We start from the raw sequence: 18,098 nt of genomic DNA, 5'->3' as shown, positions 1-18,098 counted from the left end.
ATTGATATTACAATTATTGCTCTCTCTTGCACACGTGACAAGCTAACCATTTAGTTAGGGAATACACCTTTTTATTCATTTATATATCTCTGCTATAAAGTTCTGTACAATATTCCTAAGATACCAAAAACTAGAAATGTAAGGTGAGAATCTATTTTAACCTCATAGTAATTGTTTGATTTCAAATAGAAATCTCTGGAGTATAGAACCCAAAATGTTTTTAAAAAAATGCTTCCCTGTCCCACTACTTACGCAGAGCAATAAGTATTGATTGTTCATAACGGATGTGCTTTGCTTTCATGTAAACCCTGTAGACATTGGCTCAAAAGGCAGCTTTGAGCTGTAATGGACACTTACAAACCTGGCAAATTTTTTTGTACAGATTCAAATAAGGTTTCCCTATTACAATAATCAGACATTGAAAATGTGGAATTGGTTACACTATTTCAAGTTACCAAACATGACATGTAACTAGTAAAGAGGAATGTGCTTCTTGACCAAGGTGTCGATTAGTTTCTTTGTTGCTCCTCTGGTCCATGCGGTCAATATTGCGGGAATACACCAACAAGGCAACAAACAAGTTTCCAAACATGCTTTCAAGGATATTTCAAGGATTCTTTTTTTTACCAATGGTGTATAAAAGAGGTACCTTCGTTCCTCTACATAACAACAGTTCGCTTGTAACGCCTTAGTAGACTGGAGTACAACAGCTCAGAAGGGAATAGTGTACGTTACTTCCAAAACCTATTCTGTTCAACAAATGGTTCAGTAATTGTGTACTTACTCTTGTATCAAGACTCCCTTCACATTGCTTCAAAACCGAGTACATGCCAGTGATGGGGGGGGGGGCAGTCTTAGTTTCAAGGGGGGTAAGTCGCCAGGACAGTCAATACAGCAATAAGGACGTTTTATGCACAGAAGGATCAGGAAAGTCCTAGCCTAGTTGGCTAGGAAGGTATGTCTAAGGATGGAGAGTGAACTTTGCTAGCTAGACGGGGTCGTTGCCCTCCCTGAAGTAAACCTGCTCCCACACCACCGTCCCCCACACGCAGAAGAAGCCCCAGAGGTTGCGTAGAACGCCGCGGTCGAACGGGTTCTCGTCTGCACCGCAGTGCTTGAGGTAGGAGATGCGGTGGCGCGACATGAACTCCCAGGTGGTGGTGTTGAGGGAGACCAGGTACAGGTGGGACCCCAGGAGCAGCAGCACGGTCAGGGACAGAACGGACACCACCACGGACGCCCCCAGCAACACCCCGTTACCACGCAGCCACAGCTGCCAGGAGGGGGCGTACGTGAACCCTGACCTGTGAGGAAAGACATGAAGTACACATGAAACAGACGTCAAGTTGTTGCGAACAGTCGCCCCGAAATTTAAGTCGCTTGCCTTGAACGTGCAACATCTGACTTGCCAACACACGTGATCGTTTCCTCAAGTACCCGATGCTAACCAGCTATGCTAACAATTGCACAGCAAAGGTGCCACGGGTATTTGAACTTGCAAACAAGTGTCCATGCTACTTTCCGAGGTAGTGTGAGAGTCATCTGTAAAACAAAACTTCTGAGTTGCTGTGTACAAAGACAAACGTCCCCACACTCGTAATTCCCTGATGCAAGTACAACAGCTACAGAAGATGAATAATAATTCATTCATTAGATATGTGTATTTAGCGTCTGCTAAATGGCAAAATTATAATTAAATTAAATTTAAAATTACCATGAAATTGATGGAATCAATCATAACAGGAAATGTATACAGTGTATCTTCCATGGAAATAGACCTGGTGAAAACATTCAGGACGCAGCTAAACCATGAATAACTGGGTCAGAGACATCTGAACCATGTTAAAACTGGATCAGACACACCTGAACTATTTGTAAATTGAATCAGACATCTGAAATGGATCAGACACATCTGGCCCCAGTTATTCCTGGATATGAGAAAAGAATCGGGATCATTCTGATCCAGATTAAAAGTTTTGAACAACTGGGCCCTGAACTCACCAGGCCATGTGCAGACTCCAGAACAGGACCAGCAGCTGGACGGCCAGGTAGAGCACAAACCAGCGGTGGTTCCTCTCACCGACACAGTTCTCGATCCAGGGGCAGTGGTGGTCATAGCGACGGACGCAGTGCTGACACGTCTGACAGTGCTTGGATCTCATTGGCTGCTGCTCAAGAGAAAGGAGGTCACATAAGATCTCTTACCGGTCACTGACTCATCACTTGCTAATCGGCTCCAACAGATTTACGCGCCACTCGTATCATGACACTCATTACATTTGATACCATGGAAACAATCTGCTCCATAGATGCATCTCTTTCTTGCGGCTCAGATAAGTTAAAGATACAGTTATAACGTTTGACAGCCATCCCCATACCTGCACAATCTAGAACATAACACAGGCAAGGAGGTGGGTGTCGCTACGTACCTGCAGCAGGCAATGTCCACAGCGGCGCTGTCGCAGAGCCTTGATGGTGTGGGGTATCATGTCCTGCTGCTCCTCGGTGATGCCCAGCGTGAACTGAAAACAGGGTGCAGAGGACCTTTAACTGTCTGCTGAACGCCCCATCTAATTTCTGCCAAAACCCAGACCCAAACTATAACATTTTTGATCACATCACAAGATGATCACATGCAGAAGCAGGATGCCATTTGATAGGTAACATATTGAAGGTATGAGTGGATAGGCTCCGATCATAGTTCATACTACACATGACAATGAGATAAAGTAATCAATAATCAAATGAAAGCAGAATTATGAACAGGTCCTTAAGTTTAGGTATTATCAGTGCGTCCTGTATACGAAACCGAGGTCCTGACAAAAAATGCCATGGCAGTTAGTGCAAGGATCCTTGCTAAATTCCCAACCTGGCCTGCATAGAGCTTCCTATTTACCCCCTGATTCCTACCAGGCATTAATCACTCCTCACCTCTCCACTGATAATGTGTGGTGAGTTTTCTGGCACAAAATGGCTGGTGTGGAATCACCAAGATGGGTGCTCCAAATGTATAGTGGGCAAGGTAATGTCACCTGCCTATCAGACTATATAAAATCTATGGAGTATCTGACCGTGAGGCTATGTAAACCCAATCCATTATGAGAAATCACATGATTAACTCACTAAACTGACAAAGAATTCCGGAACATTCACCACCTAGAGTGCCACGTCTTGTATAGTGCTGTTTACCTAGAAACAATACTTTGATTGGCTACAAAATGAAGCATCATCATTTATGCATTTCTGGTGAAGTCACCCGTGGCACTGTAGAATGTTGACAATTTGGGCGACTTTATTCACCCTCAGCACTAAATGAGTGAAGGCTTTCATGTGTAGAATAGCAGGACCTCATGCTTAACACTAAAACACTATAACAGAAACATTTTATATCTTTGCAAAATTTCTAATTTCAGGACCCTCCTTTCATGACTTTTACTAGATATGTGCGTTCTACCAACCAGTATCCTTACATTTTCAAAATCGCATCAGGATAAGCTAGTAAATCTATTAAATCTATTTTGCCGTTTTTCTGTGTTGGAATCAGGCTAATTTACAAGTGGCCAACTAGTGGTCAATGTGTGTAAATAGCAGTTTGAGCATTGTAAAGAAGGTGTCATTTGACCCCAGAGGCAGCTCTTTTAGGAGGTTGTTCTAGTGTTAACACACACCTGCACATCGCCCTCGTCAGACAGGACGAAGCCTGGGTCCATGAGGGAGACTGCGAAATACAGCAACACTGAAACCAGGACCAGCAAGACATACAGCACAGGAAGTACCAGCTCGCCCGTCTCCTCTTGCTTCCGCAGATCTGCAATGCAAAAAGTCACAGAGTGTTCAAGGCGTAGGTCAGAGGTTAACAGGCGTAGGTCTTATTCACACTGGCCCTCCCCCAGATTTTAAATTTAAAGCTAATTTCCTACAATTCTACATAATTTAACAAATGGCACCTAGGTGGACTGACTAATATAGCGCCTTATTCCAAAGCGCTTTACAACAGCCTCTCCTTCACCCATTCACACACGGCGGCAAGCTACCATGCAAGGCGTCGGGCCGCCCGTTGGGAGCAATTTAGCCACACCTCAACATGTGGCCAGCCGGGGTTCGAACCGCCGATCTGCCGACCTTGCGATCATTAGACGCCGGCTCTACCTCCTGCACCACAGCCGCCACCTCTAGCAGGTAATTTAGAGGACAGCAGACACAATCAAAATGTGGGTCAGTGACAGCAGACATTGCATTGTAATGCATGGAATGGAATAAGGATGGAATGGTGTCAAACCATGGTGTGTTTGACGTGTTTGATACCATTCCATATTTACTCAATTGTTTCTCATATGGTGGTCCTTCTACTGGCAAGGTCCATAGATTCTATCATATATATATATATATCATATAATTTGGATTCTAAATGCAATCTCTTCAATGAAATGTGGAGGAACATAAATGCAATCAATTTTGTGTTTTTTTACTGTGTTTTCTTTTCCTACATCATGTATTACAACATGTAAGAGAAAAGGTCCTAAGGAAATTACCCTCCTATCATGTCAGTAGGGGTAAAAACAGACCACTGAATATCATATATTATTACATTATGGTGCTGGAGATAATTAACAAAATAAATATAGAGATGGTAACAAATAAGAAGCGATGTGCATGTTGTGCATAAGAGAGAGCTGTGTCTATCCAACTGAAAGCATGTGCATGTAATGCATAAACACATTCATTATGTAATGGGTAAACACAGCTCTCTCTCTTAATGCTCAGGCTTGAAATACAAAAGAAAAACCCACAGAGCTTATGATGGCAAATGATACAAATTCCAGTTAGGCTTCATTAATGAAAATGGAAAATAACCAAATATATGATGGATTTACCTGTGTCATGTAGGAAGAGTATTAACGTTATCACCCATGTCAGGATAACATGAGCGGTCCTTACAAGAAATCCTGACCCGAACACATTTTTGAACATTCTAGCATTCTAGAACATGCATACTGTAGCCATAAACACAACGAGCTAGCTGATCGCTACAGGAACGTGTATGCATTAAGTGATCTGAGTGCATTCAGCTGCCTACATCCTAACCATCGTCCCACATCCCTCCTCCCAGCTATCCAGCTCACTACTGGACTGGTCGCTCAGTAACGCTTTTACTACCAGTCAGCTGACATTGTAACACGCTAGCTGCACAATTAATACAGCTCCGGGCTATCTTGCTAGCTAGTTCCCTCTGGTGGAATTGCACTTCCAATGGCGAATGCTCCCCCAAAAATATTTCCTTAAGTTTTAAATAAAGAAAGCAGACGGGAGAAAATAACGCATTCAATAACGCAAGACAAATGAGCCGCTGGACTCCGAGGCTGTGCTGCGCTCGTGTTGTTTTTGTATGTATCAAAATGGCAATGACCACGTGACAATGACGTCCTCGTTTGGTCACGTGATGTGTGGGCCATGTGATGTGTCAAATGCAAGGGAATGTCACTGTCACTGCTGAATGTCAGAAAGGGATTCCGTCACATTTAATCCGAACCACATCAACTGATCTAAAATTCTCTAGACCTCGAAAGGAGGCGTGAGAACAACGTGATTTGGAGACTAGATGAGACGTGTTATTATTTGCACGCAAACTACCCATTGACGCACAAAACCCACACATTTGTGCCTCTATTAAAATGAGAAAATGTAAATAATGAATCAACATTATCATCATGTCAGTATTGCAGCGCTGCACGCTTGTTTGGGTGTCTCCAGTGAGTGCGCGTTATACGCTGGTGAAGGCTGACAGGAGTCTGTCTCAGGTGTTCACAAAGGCAGAGAGGGTGTGTTTTTGTTGTATGGCCCCACCCATTTTAAATAATGTAGATGCAAGAAGTCAATTCAGTGTGGATTAAATTCGTTTTTCTAGCACTCCATGCAACATAATGTTGGAACACAAAAGGAAGCCGTCAATCTTATTAGAACTGAGCACATGTGACATTTTATTGCTTTCAGTGAAATGAGAATTATCAACACATTTAAAAATATATCTATATATAACAAATTGCCTTACACATTTTTAGAAAAAGTTTTTTGGCCGCAGATATCACAAAAAAAATATTGTGAGGAACTGCTTCATGTATCAAAAACACCATTTAGGAATAAACATGCACCGTTTGTCAATCGAGACACGGCATCTTTTTTTAATTCCCTTTGATTCCTCTGTCATTGCTGACATCTGAGATCTGATCAGCACTCGTGGAATGCCTCTTGTCCAATCAAATGACTTGGTCCCTCTATGATATTGAACCCAGTGTGCGCTCCGGCGCTCTCATAGCGAATTTACGAATGCACCCTATGTAAGAGTAGAGCTACGGAGCCTGAAGGAGCCCCGCTGCGCTGCTCTCATCCAGAAGGAAAGGAGACGTCAACGCCTTCTGTTTCAGCAGCTGCCCCAAACCCTGAGGAAGACACACAGACTGGGAAATGAGTGTGTGTGTGTGTGTGTGTGTGTGTGTGTGTGTGTGTGTGTGTGTGTGTGTGTGTGTGTGTGTGTGTGTGTTGAGCAGTTCTGACAGTTTGTGAAAGGGGAACATCATGGGATCAACGTGTCGCAGACGTCAGGCAGTTTTCGCATGCAAAAGATACGAGACCAAATACTAAACATGAGTGCTTATTTTTGGGACATAATGTTAATCTGTCCAAATACTTTTGGTGCCCTGAGATTGCAGTCTATGTATAACACTGTCGTTGATTCTAAATGGTGAAACCAACGGGTATGAAACAACCTCAAATAATAGCTCACAATCTGAACTTCAACCTCATTTTTATATATTAATATAATATAATTAATATAATATATACAGTATATATTTAGTATATGATAATAATGTATTCCCAGTGGGGTCACCTCTCCTGAGTAGGACACCAGCGGGGAGATCTCACAGACTGCTGGGGGTTCTTTATCCTGTGTCACCCTACAAAAAAACAACATGGAGAAATGGTCACCCTCTATCAAGTACCATCCACACAGCTCACTGGTGGTCAGGCATTGGTCAACCCCATGGTGAAACATAGCTCACTGACGGGCACAGGGTTGCATGGTGAAGTATTGAATAATTATCCCAAATTATATAATATTGCTTAGTGGTGCAAGGTCAGGAATACCACAGAATTACTACTTTAGTTCACGATCAATTCTAAAAGAATTACACAAGTGTTTATCCAAAATGGAAGTATGTGAGAGTCTCGAGACTCAGGGCGTGCCACAGAATCCCACTGTAACCAGAGTAATGTTTTCTTCGCTGAGGCCATGCACAACCCATAGAGGGTCAGGAGAAATCCTTTCCCAGGATTTGTTGTTTATTTATTTATTTATTTATTTATACACTAGACAGGTAGAGGCAAATGAGTGCACATTTCACCAAGAACACTGGTAGTTGGAAGAGTATGGACGCTCCATCATTGAGAATGTGGAAGAAGGGGGCTCTTGGAATGTATTGGTCTGGAAAGATTAACCTACATTATTAAAGGCAAGCGGAAAGACTTTGACAAGCTGTGGGAACCATACATGAAGAACATGTAGGATGGAATATTTTATACAAAGTGGAGGAAAGTTTTGTTTTTGTTTTGTTTTTATTCAATCCCAAATTGATGCAGGTTGTGTGTGTCTATGTTTGTGATCTTTGTTATTGTATGTTTCTCTTTCTTTGTTTTTTCTGTTGTTTTTTCTTTGGTGTTGGTATATGAAAATGATAATAAAAAATATTGTGGAAAAAAAGAAAACACTGGTAGTTAGTAGTTACCTCTCACTGGGTGTAGGTATGGCATTCCGCTCAGCATCCAGGAAGCAGCCTCCAGCCGCCAGGGCCCAGCGGTAGTGCTGGGCCAGTAAAGCTCGCCTGGCTGTGGTTGGGGTATCCAGGGGTGCCCCGTCAGCGTTTTTCAGCGGTGAGAATTCCTCGTCTCGAAGTACCTCAAATGCAACAAATTTCCTGCCAATGGAAAGTGGGAAATGACTCGATGATATCTGGTGTATAGTTAGAGAAAGGGTCTTCCTGTTGGACATTATTCAACAGTTCACTGTTCTAAAGATGTTTTAAAAATCAACAGTCATTTCGTGGGAATAACTTTGGGTTTTAGATACCATGTGCTGTGTCTACGTGTATAATGTATGACATGAACAACAGGAAATGAGAATTGTGTAATTACACACCTCCGTTCAAGGAGCAGATGATTAGAGAATCAGAATCTTTCCTGTTATGTTACAGTGTAATAACAAAGAGAGAAAAGGTCACCTTGAAAACTGAAAGACGTCAAAAACGAATTTCTCCATTTTGATTCCGTTGGGTTTGGTGGGTGTCACACGATTGCCTTCTCTGTCCACAAAAGGGACTTTCTTGATCGCCACATGCTGCTTCATCTGACCCTGAAATGACCTTTAGATAATACAACGCTTAAGCATGTTTGTTTGTCAAAAAAGAGACAAAAAGACGAAACTCCTAATTGTGGGTTGAGTTCAAGATTAATAAAGAGAGAGAATTACTCTCAGTTAGGACTTTCTAAAAGTAACATTTCAAGCTAATGATGTTCACTATTTTGACAATTACATTTTTTTTTAAATATCTGTCATGTTAAGTCTCTGAAAGTAGGGCAACAGCGGTGGTGTTCAAACCGAATAACTGCTTTTCTCCAGCTCATAAAACAACTTTTTAAATTACCAACACACAGTGTAATACACTGTTTTCATCAAACTATCGTATCAATTTCTGATGTCGAACTTGAACCTGCTTGAAATAAAACATTCAATGATGAAAGCCCTAATCAGCAGGTAGATGTGATCTGATAATCACAGCTGCCCCCCATGCAAGGGACGGGATATCAAAAATATCAAAACAGTGAACCAGCCTTTTAACAAGAACGAACAGGCCCCCCAACCTACTGTGCAGAGGACTTATTAGCACTAAGCCACATCACAGTGTTTCTCTCTCACTCACTGTGCCACCTCCTTGAGGAAGGTCCGGGTGAAGAAGTGGTTGCAGATGTTCCCTGCGCTGTACAGGAGCTCTCCCCCCGGACCCCGGAGCTCAGCCGTCTCCGGCTGGACCTCGCTGTACTCCACCACCTGGTGGACCCCCTCCACTCTGCACACCACCCCCACCGGCTCTGCAGGGTAGGCCTTCTCAACAACCTGGAAATGTCACACGTATGAATGTGTAAAAACACCATCTGAAATAGAGCAGACGCTCTAACAAGTCATAACTTCAGAGCAGCTCCTTTGATTGCTCATGCAAGAGAGAATCACACAACATTATAATTCCAGACACAATGTGATGCAGTGAAGCATGCTGAGCATTGCTGCTATATTTATATGCATATTATTTATCTGGATCTATACTTATTGTTGACTGTTATTACTATTGATTGTATATTGGTACTGTATTGTTATTTACTCTATTACTATAGTATAGTATTCCTATCTTTGTGTTTCTCTGCACTGTTGAGAGGCTCGTGAATAAGCATTTCATTGTACTGTCTACAGCTGTATCCTGTGTGTATGTTATATAAACTTTGATTTGATTTGAGGAGGACTTAATGCCACCATGAATCCAATGGGAAGTTCAAGCCTTTAGATTATTCCTGGTGTGTATATAGAGAACCAGTCAAAAGTTAGTCATTAAATTGAATGGGGAAGTGTATCCAAACGTTTGATTGGTACTGTATATATACTATTACTATATAACTATAAAAGTAGTTTAGTTAGTTGAAATCACAAAAATACATACGAACCAAACGTAGTGGCATCATAGCACCACATAGTAGTAGTTATATAATAATATCATATAGCAGTGTGTGTGTGTTAGTACAGGCAAACTTAATATGGCTGTACTATCAGCCCCAACCAAAATACCTATGGATAGCCATCGTTAGGTCCCTGGCTTTTATTGTTTTATTATAGGTCCCTGGCTTTTATTGTTTTATTGTTTTTAGTCCTTTTATCTTCTCTTCTTTTAAATGTTATCATATCTTGTATTGTGTTGCATTTTATTTAATATCCTGCACTTTACCTGTTCTACACCTGTGAAGCACTTTGGTTCAGCTGCTGCAGTATGTAAATGTGCTATATAAATAAAGCTGACTTGACTTGACTTGACATGGATAGCCTGATGTGGTTCCTAGCAGGCACACTCAGTACATTTCATTTCTGTGTCTACACAATATCTCCTTTCATACACCATGTACCTTGGCGCCGCAGTCTGCCTCCTTGCTCACACAGAACCCAATAAAGGTGGGGTCAGCCATTTTGACCAGTATGTTGTCAACACAGTACACGTGGAGGTACTCCACCCCCCTCTCCTCCATATCTTCCAGGACTCTGTTATCCACCAGAGCTCGGTAGAGGCCACCATTACCATCTGAGAATGATGGGTAGAGTTTACAGAAGTTACATGGGCAGTGTCTGAAAGCTCTCAATAATTTCAAAGGTGAGCTGTGTGCCTTCCAACATGGATATCTCTTAAACGTGCAATTGTGCGACCTTGACAACAGGCCTACTAAACAGTTTGTAGCATGAGCTTTTAGACATGGAGACAGGCCTAGTCTCCAATGCACAAGAGAAGTTGACATAGTGAGATGCATTTACAGGTGTATTTAAAGATGTATTTACAGATGTATTTACTGATGTATTTACATTTGACACTGCTTTCCATTTAAAGTTGCTGAGGCACTTTTGCATTTCTAGCAAATAAAGGCTTCATTCATTCACCGGTGGTACAGTTTTAAAAGGAGATCTACAGTTTTTTTTAACTGACTTACAAGCAGGACACAAACATAATATAATCCCGCCACACTTCCCTTTCCCAATCCTCCCCATGCCTCTGTTCTTACCTGGGGCCATGGCTATCTTTCCTTTGTTCTTCAAGATGACCTTTCCATCAAAGGTCACTGCTGGGATCATCCTTTGCTCGAACATGACCACATCAGATGGCTCCAGACCAAAGTACTCATTGTCCTTGAAGAACTTCACAGTGGGATCCAGGGTGAACTCACTTGTCATGATGTACCTGACACCAGAGCAATGACAGAGGCACACTCTCTAACCAAGGTGACGCTTTGTACAAAGGGGAATTTAGATCAAATACAACTGTGAAATGAAGTGTAGTGTCGGGCTGGGAGGTATGGCCTGAGAATCATATCGCTGTATTTACACATTTTAGCAGAACTGTGTATAAAAAAACGTGTTGTCATTTCTAAATGGTGAATGCAAATACAGTATGTACACTGGTGTTGAAGGTATAATCAAAATCTAGCCTATATCACAGTACTGGTATAACAAAAATAATAATAATTAAAAAAAAAACAGTATAAAGCCAAGCTCTAGTGTAGTTTATTGGCTTTATTAATTATGTTAAGGATCATTTAGGATGCATAGGCTCATTCTGTATAGAATTGACGTCTTGCAGACTTGTAAGAGATTGTAGTACCGTCACCATCTTACCATGGTACTGTGCACTGTGATCCATGCTTTCCGTTAGCCAGCTCCTGAACCTTGCGGATGCGTTCAGCCTGGATCTGGTACAGGGTTTTGCCACTTGGGAGTCCAACGCTGTACATCCCTTTAGGGTACGGCACACCAAGTCGGGTCCCCTGACCGCCTGCCAACAGCAGCACAGCCACTCGGTTCTCTGAAATGTGCAGAAACCCTGCAACAGAAGAGCATTATGGGAATTGTAGGATTATGAGAGAAGAAAGAAAGACACAAAGGGTTAGTCATTCATGTGAACGTGATTCCGTCTGATGTAAAAAAATCTGCGTCAGAAATGACCAAATGAGGAACAGGCATAAGGATAAATAATTTAAAATATCACATTCTTGTCTTTAATTTGATATCATTCAATCATTGATGACTCACCTCAAAGTGAATAAAAATAACACAAGAGGATAATAACATCATACTCTCCAAGCCCTTTACACTTCTTTACACCACTTTACAGCACCTGTATACCACTTTACAGCCCATTGCACCGAGTCCAAAGGAATTGTTGAATATCAAATGAATGCTCAAGGTCTGCTTTTTTAATTGAAGTGTGTAAAACAGAGGTGACTTGCACGACTTGCACTTCCAATGGGCTTTAATTACCCTCATCAGACTTCTCTCTTTCTCCCATTTATCCTGGATAAGTAGGGAACAGCGACGACTAGTGGCTGAAACTCAGGAGATGATCAGCAATAGAATTACTTATGTAGTTGTTACTTAGTGCATCTCATGTGGAAATTCTTACTTCTGGTACCAGGGTGTCATACTAGGGGACTTCGGCACTCCATTCACTTTGAATAACCACCATATAACAAAACCATTAACTGAGTATATTGTGCAATCTGCGTTAATGTCAAACAGCCGAATTGCTAAGCAAGTCAGATGCATAGGGCTTGTTTGACTTCAAAATTGAATCCGACTAGAATTCAGGCGAGGAGTGGCGGGGGCAGTGTATTTGTGCAGTCTCAAGTTTGTTTGACAATGAAGTGCAATTCTGACTGCACAGCTTGAAACATGTCGGTGTCGGCTATAGAAATCCTCAATAAAAGGTCTCATGAATTGTCACCACATAACACAACCACCAACTGAACATTAGCCATGAAAAGTGTCTCCCATAATGATGGAACTTGCTGCTTCATGCATTCTGTGTGATGTGACTGCAGGGACTCACTGGCTGCATCTTGCTCTAAACATTGTGAGCTTCCATCTCGGGACTTGTGAACCTCAAGCAGCCGATGCGTTTGAGCAAGTCCTACAGATGTCATTCTCATCATGCAGGTATGGGAAGGTTAACACAAGTTGCACATAGTTCGGAAACGGCTCACAATTGATCATTTCAAACACAGCTCATTGTATTCCCTTCATGCAACAGGTAGGCTATTTAAACGCGCTGATCGGCAACTGCTCAAAACATACGCTCTCGAACACGACCCATATCTATCGCGACATAACAGAAGAATAGGCTATAATCCGACCCAACATAATCAAATCAAATCGATGCATTGCATTGGACTCTGCAGTACGTCGACTTTGCGTAAACAAGTACATCACGCCACTTGCTCACACATTTCCACTATTACCATACCTTCATTTTCCCAGTTAGTTAAATTGTTTACGTCGCTTTTCCGAACACTTCCGATGAATTCGGGCGCCACTGGTTCCATGTGTCGGTCCACTCTGACTGACGACTGGGTCGCAGCCAACGCCGCAGCTCGGCAGTGTTCGCGTAGTCCGTGCAGGTCCAGCTGAGACAACTCGGCAAGGAAAGTCTTTCTCTCATCCTCAGAGAGTTCTGGCCAAAATTGCAGAACGTGAGATTGCCCCGCAGTTTCTAAACTAGACCTCACTTCCTCGATTGAAAGCATTTTTTAAAAAACGGTTATGTTTCCTAGATAACAAAGATACGGAGAGTTAACAACAACGTAAGACGAGATAAAGTGAGTAAATCCGTTGTGTATGTGATGTCACACCCGCCTGATCCCTGATGTTGAACTCGTGACTTGATTGGAGCGAAGGTAGATCCGTGGTCCCTTGTACCTTTAAATCAGCTGCTTGTTTATTCCATGTCTAAAGCTTCCAACTGGTAGTGGATACAGGTTTGTGAGCCATTGTTCATGTTGCTTTTTGTATACATGAAAAACGATATATATCATAATATAAAATGAAAAACGTTATGAATACTTTTTGTCCTTAAGTACCGCCTCCACCAGAGGTAATATCATAGGAAAAGAACAGTTAGATTGACACTGAGTTCACTACTTACTGTAAATAAGTACATAAAATCAATAAATCAATCTACAATATAAATTGGGATTTATTTAAAGACAAACATGGAGTAGACTTCATCACATGTAGTCAGAGCTGAGTCATCATAAAGGCTCATCTCTCCTTTCATAACCACTGCACAACATAACTACTGCATAACATAACATCTGCATAACATAACATCTGCATAACTACTGCATAACATCTAAACAAATTGTTATCAATAAACATCAGTGTGATTATTCAAAGAATTATGTGTCATTTAAAAATGACACAAAACTATTTTATTGTTACTTCACATAAAAGTTACAGGGACTTAAAACAGGATGAACAGAGTGAATAAGAGAACAGAACAGAACCTCAACCTCCCCCTCCTCCTCTCAGCCTTCCGCTTCCTCCTCCTCCTCAAACTCCTGAACAGAGTGAATAAGAGTGAATAAGAGAACAGAACAGAACACAATAAGAGTGAATAAGAGAACAGAACAGAACACAGGACAGGACAGGAAACGGTGGCGTCAGGATGTTCTCAGCCCTCCACCTACCCCTCCTCCTCAACCTCCCCCTCCTCTCAGCCCTCCACCTCCCCCTCCTCCTCTCAGCCCTCCGCTTCCTCCTCCTCCTCAAACTCCCCCTCCTCCTCGGCCGTGGCGTCCTGGTACTGCTGGTACTCTGACACCAGGTCGTTCATGTTGCTCTCCGCCTCGGTGAACTCCATCTCGTCCATGCCCTCGCCCGTGTACCAGTGGAGGAAGGCCTTGCGGCGGAACATGGCGGTGAACTGCTCGGAGATGCGCTTGAACAGCTCCTGGATGGCCGTGCTGTTGCCGATGAAGGTGGCGGCCATCTTGAGTCCGCGGGGCGGGATGTCGCACACGGCCGTCTTGACGTTGTTGGGGATCCACTCCACGAAGTAGCTGCTGTTCTTGTTCTGCACGTTCAGCATCTGCTCATCCACCTCCTTCATGGACATGCGGCCGCGGAAGATGGCCGCCACCGTCAGGTAGCGCCCGTGCCGCGGGTCGCACGCCGCCATCATGTTCTTGGCGTCGAACATCTGCTGCGTGAGCTCGGGGACGGTGAGGGCGCGGTACTGCTGACTTCCCCTGCTGGTGAGAGGGGCGAAGCCCGGCATGAAGAAGTGCAGGCGGGGGAAGGGAACCATGTTGACGGCCAGCTTGCGCAGATCGGCGTTCAGCTGGCCGGGGAAGCGCAGGCAGGTGGTGACGCCGCTCATGGTGGACGAGACCAGGTGGTTCAGGTCTCCGTACGTGGGGGTCGTGAGCTTCAGCGTGCGGAAGCAGATGTCGTACAGGGCCTCGTTGTCGATGCAGTAGGTCTCGTCCGTGTTCTCTACGAGTTGGTGCACTGACAGGGTGGCGTTGTACGGCTCCACCACAGTGTCTGACACTTTAGGAGAGGGCACCACGCTGAAGGTGCACATGATCCTGTCTGGGTATTCTTCACGGATCTTACTGATCAGCAGAGTTCCCATGCCGGACCCCGTGCCCCCACCCAGGGAGTGAGTCAGCTGGAACCCCTGAAGACAGTCGCAGCTCTCCGCCTCCTTCCGCAACACGTCCAGGACCGAGTCCACCAGCTCTGCTCCCTCTGTGTAATGGCCTTTGGCCCAGTTGTTGCCAGCACCACTCTGTCCTGTGAACAGGAAGCACACAAGACATTTTAAGAAATTAGGTAGAAGACAGCATTATCTGTTATTATTATTATTAGTCCTACAGATGTTATGTTATATTATTATATTACATGTTAAAAACATTGAACAATTTCTCCAGCTCAGCCTTTGTTTTCAACACAAACACTTGAAATGTAATATTTGTTTAGCTACATCAAATGCAGATCGAAAACCTATGAAATCTTCTTACCGAATACAAAATTATCTGGTCTAAATATCTGTCCAAAGGGACCTGAGCGAACAGAGTCCATAGTGCCCGGTTCCAGATCCACCAAGATGGCTCTGGGGACATATTTTCCTCCTGTTGGAACACAAATGTAATAGAATGAATGTCATCACTTTACTTATGACTGTCACTAGTAGCAGCACATTACAGCTATATAATAATAACAACCTTTATTTGTATAGCACATTTCCTGCAAACGTTGCAGCTCAAAGTGCTTTAACATATCCACACAGCATAAAAATAACAATAGAACAATAGTAATCAATAAAACACACAAAAGCAATCATATAAACTATAGAATAAAACAAGAATAAACCATACAATCCAAGGGGCATATAACAAAGATAAACAAAATAACTAAATAATAAAATAATTAGCCTACTATATGTATAAGATTCAAACAAGTCAATACAAATATATAGATTCATCTAACTAACATTAAAAGACGCATTTAGAAAATAATAGTCATTTAAAGGCAATAACATTAAAAAAAACTAGTTTTTAGTATTTTTTCCACAGATCCCTGTGTATGTCACCCACCTGTCGCCTCATTGTAATAGACGTTGATCCTCTCCAGCTGCAGGTCGCTGTCCCCGTGGTAGGTCCCTGTGGGGTCGATGCCGTGTTCATCACTGATCACCTCCCAGAACTGCAGCAGGTGAAGGAAGAAGGGTTCATGTTGTTTACATTAGTATTATTACTGAACCCCAAATTGCTCCCAGTGAGCGGGCCGGCGCCTTGCATGGTAGCTTGCCGCCATAGATTACTAGATTACTCTTCCTGCCACGAATGGTGGACTGATGATTCACATGCTTAGCATTCAAATGTATTGATTGTAAGTCGCTTTGGCGTCTGCTAAATGCCCAAAATGTAAATGTTTCCATGGTTGCAGCCAGTCAACATGCACGATAAGGCTTCATAACTTTTTTTCCATTTAATTAGGCGGGATATGACTTGCAAATTAACTAACAAATAATGCGCAACCTGATGTTGCTCTTTAATAAACACATAGGTGTATATTGGCTAACAACCCAGCTAATGTTTCTGTCAGACAGCTATACGGCGTTAGACAGACAGACAGACAGACAGACAGCTAGCTAGCATTATTCAACTAGCTGATTATGGCCTCGAACAAAACCCACCGTTGCGCCGATCTGATTTCCACATTGACCCACTTGTAAATGAACCAATTCCCTCATTTTACGATAAACAGTATTGTATTATTTTTTAAAGAATATACAACTCTTGATGTAAGCTCTGTCGAGGCTTGCTGTAGCTATTCGGAACGATGCTGTAGCGGTGGATGTCTCTGACACTAAACGGTTGTTCAGCGCGCTGCTCAGCCGGAACACATTTCTAGCGATTCTATTGGTTACACGAACAGCGCGTCATGGTGAATTAGATTGTACGATTGGTTGTTTCAAGAGATGCACTTGATTCTGATCTGATCTGATTTGATATTCAAATAAAGCTCGTGCATCGTGTGCTGTCAATCAATCACTGAATCACGTGTATTTGTAGAGCACATTTTACATTTTTAAATAATAAAATAATAGCCTTTATTTGTATAGCACATTTTTCACAGACAAATGTCACACAAAGTTCTTCACAAACAATCTTTGTGAACAATCTTCGCAAAACAATAAATACATAGCTATTCACCAGACAAATGTAGCTTTTCTCTAGACAAACCTGGTTATAGCTAGCTCACCAAAGGCGACATTATAAAGTAATAAGAAGTTAGACGCAGACAAAAAATAAGCTATTGTATTGAAGCTAAGAATTAGCTATTGTTGCTAGGTAGCTGGCTTCAGCAGGTTGGAGGGAAATGCTAGCTAGCTTCAGTTCTCGACTCTAGACTTCCAATATCAGACATTACACTGCCACAGAGTCAACATGTCTGTGTATCGCCAACCTTATATTGAGTGAATGAATATGTTCTGTGGCCAGCATGTAGTCAGCCTGGCAACTGATCACTAATCGGTCTGTAGTGTCAGGTAAGGTCAAGGTTAAGAAATGGTATGATCCACTTTAGGGATGTCTGACATCGTTTTACAAGATTTTTCCAGGCATGAATATGGGAAATATATTATATATACATGTTTCGACCCCTCCAACCTCTTGTTTTTACCTCTTTTAGGGGGGGTCCAAGTCTTAATTGGAGGGGTCAGACCCCATCCCACCCCCGTAATTGGAACCATGCATGTTCCCTAGTACAGTGTTTCTCAACCCTCTCCTCGGGGCGCCCCAGTGACCCAGCCGTACCACATATTTGATCTGTTCCACCACCAGCTCACCTGATTCAACTAATCAAGTACAAAGCAATTATGGTTTACAAAGCAATTATGGTTTGGTTCTTGATTAGTTGAATCAGGTGTGCTGGTGGTGGAACAGATATGTGGAGG

At 42.7% G+C, this 18,098-nt stretch overlaps 3 protein-coding genes across 3 annotated transcripts; all 3 read right to left on the bottom strand.

The window, feature by feature from the left end:
• Positions 1–988: 988 nt before the first annotated feature.
• zdhhc12b (zDHHC palmitoyltransferase 12b) lies at positions 989–5,010 on the bottom strand (the record flags this gene model as incomplete). The annotated part of the gene is made up of 5 exons (XM_080528390.1): positions 4,875–5,010; positions 3,669–3,808; positions 2,430–2,522; positions 2,002–2,168; positions 989–1,304 (listed from the first exon to the last, which is right to left on the bottom strand). Exons 1-5 carry the CDS (start codon positions 4,969–4,971, stop codon positions 989–991), a joined length of 813 nt encoding a protein of 270 aa, XP_080384516.1. The 5' UTR covers positions 4,972–5,010.
• A 1,319-nt stretch (positions 5,011–6,329) lies between these two features.
• Positions 6,330–13,377, bottom strand: uap1l1 (UDP-N-acetylglucosamine pyrophosphorylase 1 like 1; the record flags this gene model as incomplete). Its single annotated transcript, XM_080529992.1, has 9 exons — positions 6,330–6,437; positions 6,887–6,953; positions 7,782–7,970; positions 8,274–8,414; positions 8,973–9,166; positions 10,219–10,391; positions 10,864–11,039; positions 11,474–11,678; positions 13,098–13,377. The coding sequence occupies 9 exons, from the start codon at positions 13,375–13,377 to the stop codon at positions 6,348–6,350; spliced, it is 1,515 nt and encodes a 504-aa protein (XP_080386118.1). The 3' UTR covers positions 6,330–6,347.
• A 995-nt stretch (positions 13,378–14,372) lies between these two features.
• Positions 14,373–16,892, bottom strand: LOC308156678 (tubulin beta chain-like; the record flags this gene model as incomplete). The annotated part of the gene is made up of 4 exons (XM_080530079.1): positions 14,373–15,430; positions 15,658–15,768; positions 16,234–16,342; positions 16,836–16,892. 4 exons carry the CDS (start codon positions 16,890–16,892, stop codon positions 14,373–14,375), a joined length of 1,335 nt encoding a protein of 444 aa, XP_080386205.1.
• Between the last annotated feature and the right edge of the window lie 1,206 nt (positions 16,893–18,098).

The sequence above is a fragment of the Nansenia antarctica genome (assembly GCF_963989245.1).
Source record: "Nansenia antarctica genome assembly, chromosome: 4".
In the NCBI taxonomy this organism is placed as follows: domain Eukaryota; kingdom Metazoa; phylum Chordata; class Actinopteri; order Argentiniformes; family Microstomatidae; genus Nansenia; species Nansenia antarctica.
This window is presented reverse-complemented; position numbering and strand designations above follow the sequence as displayed.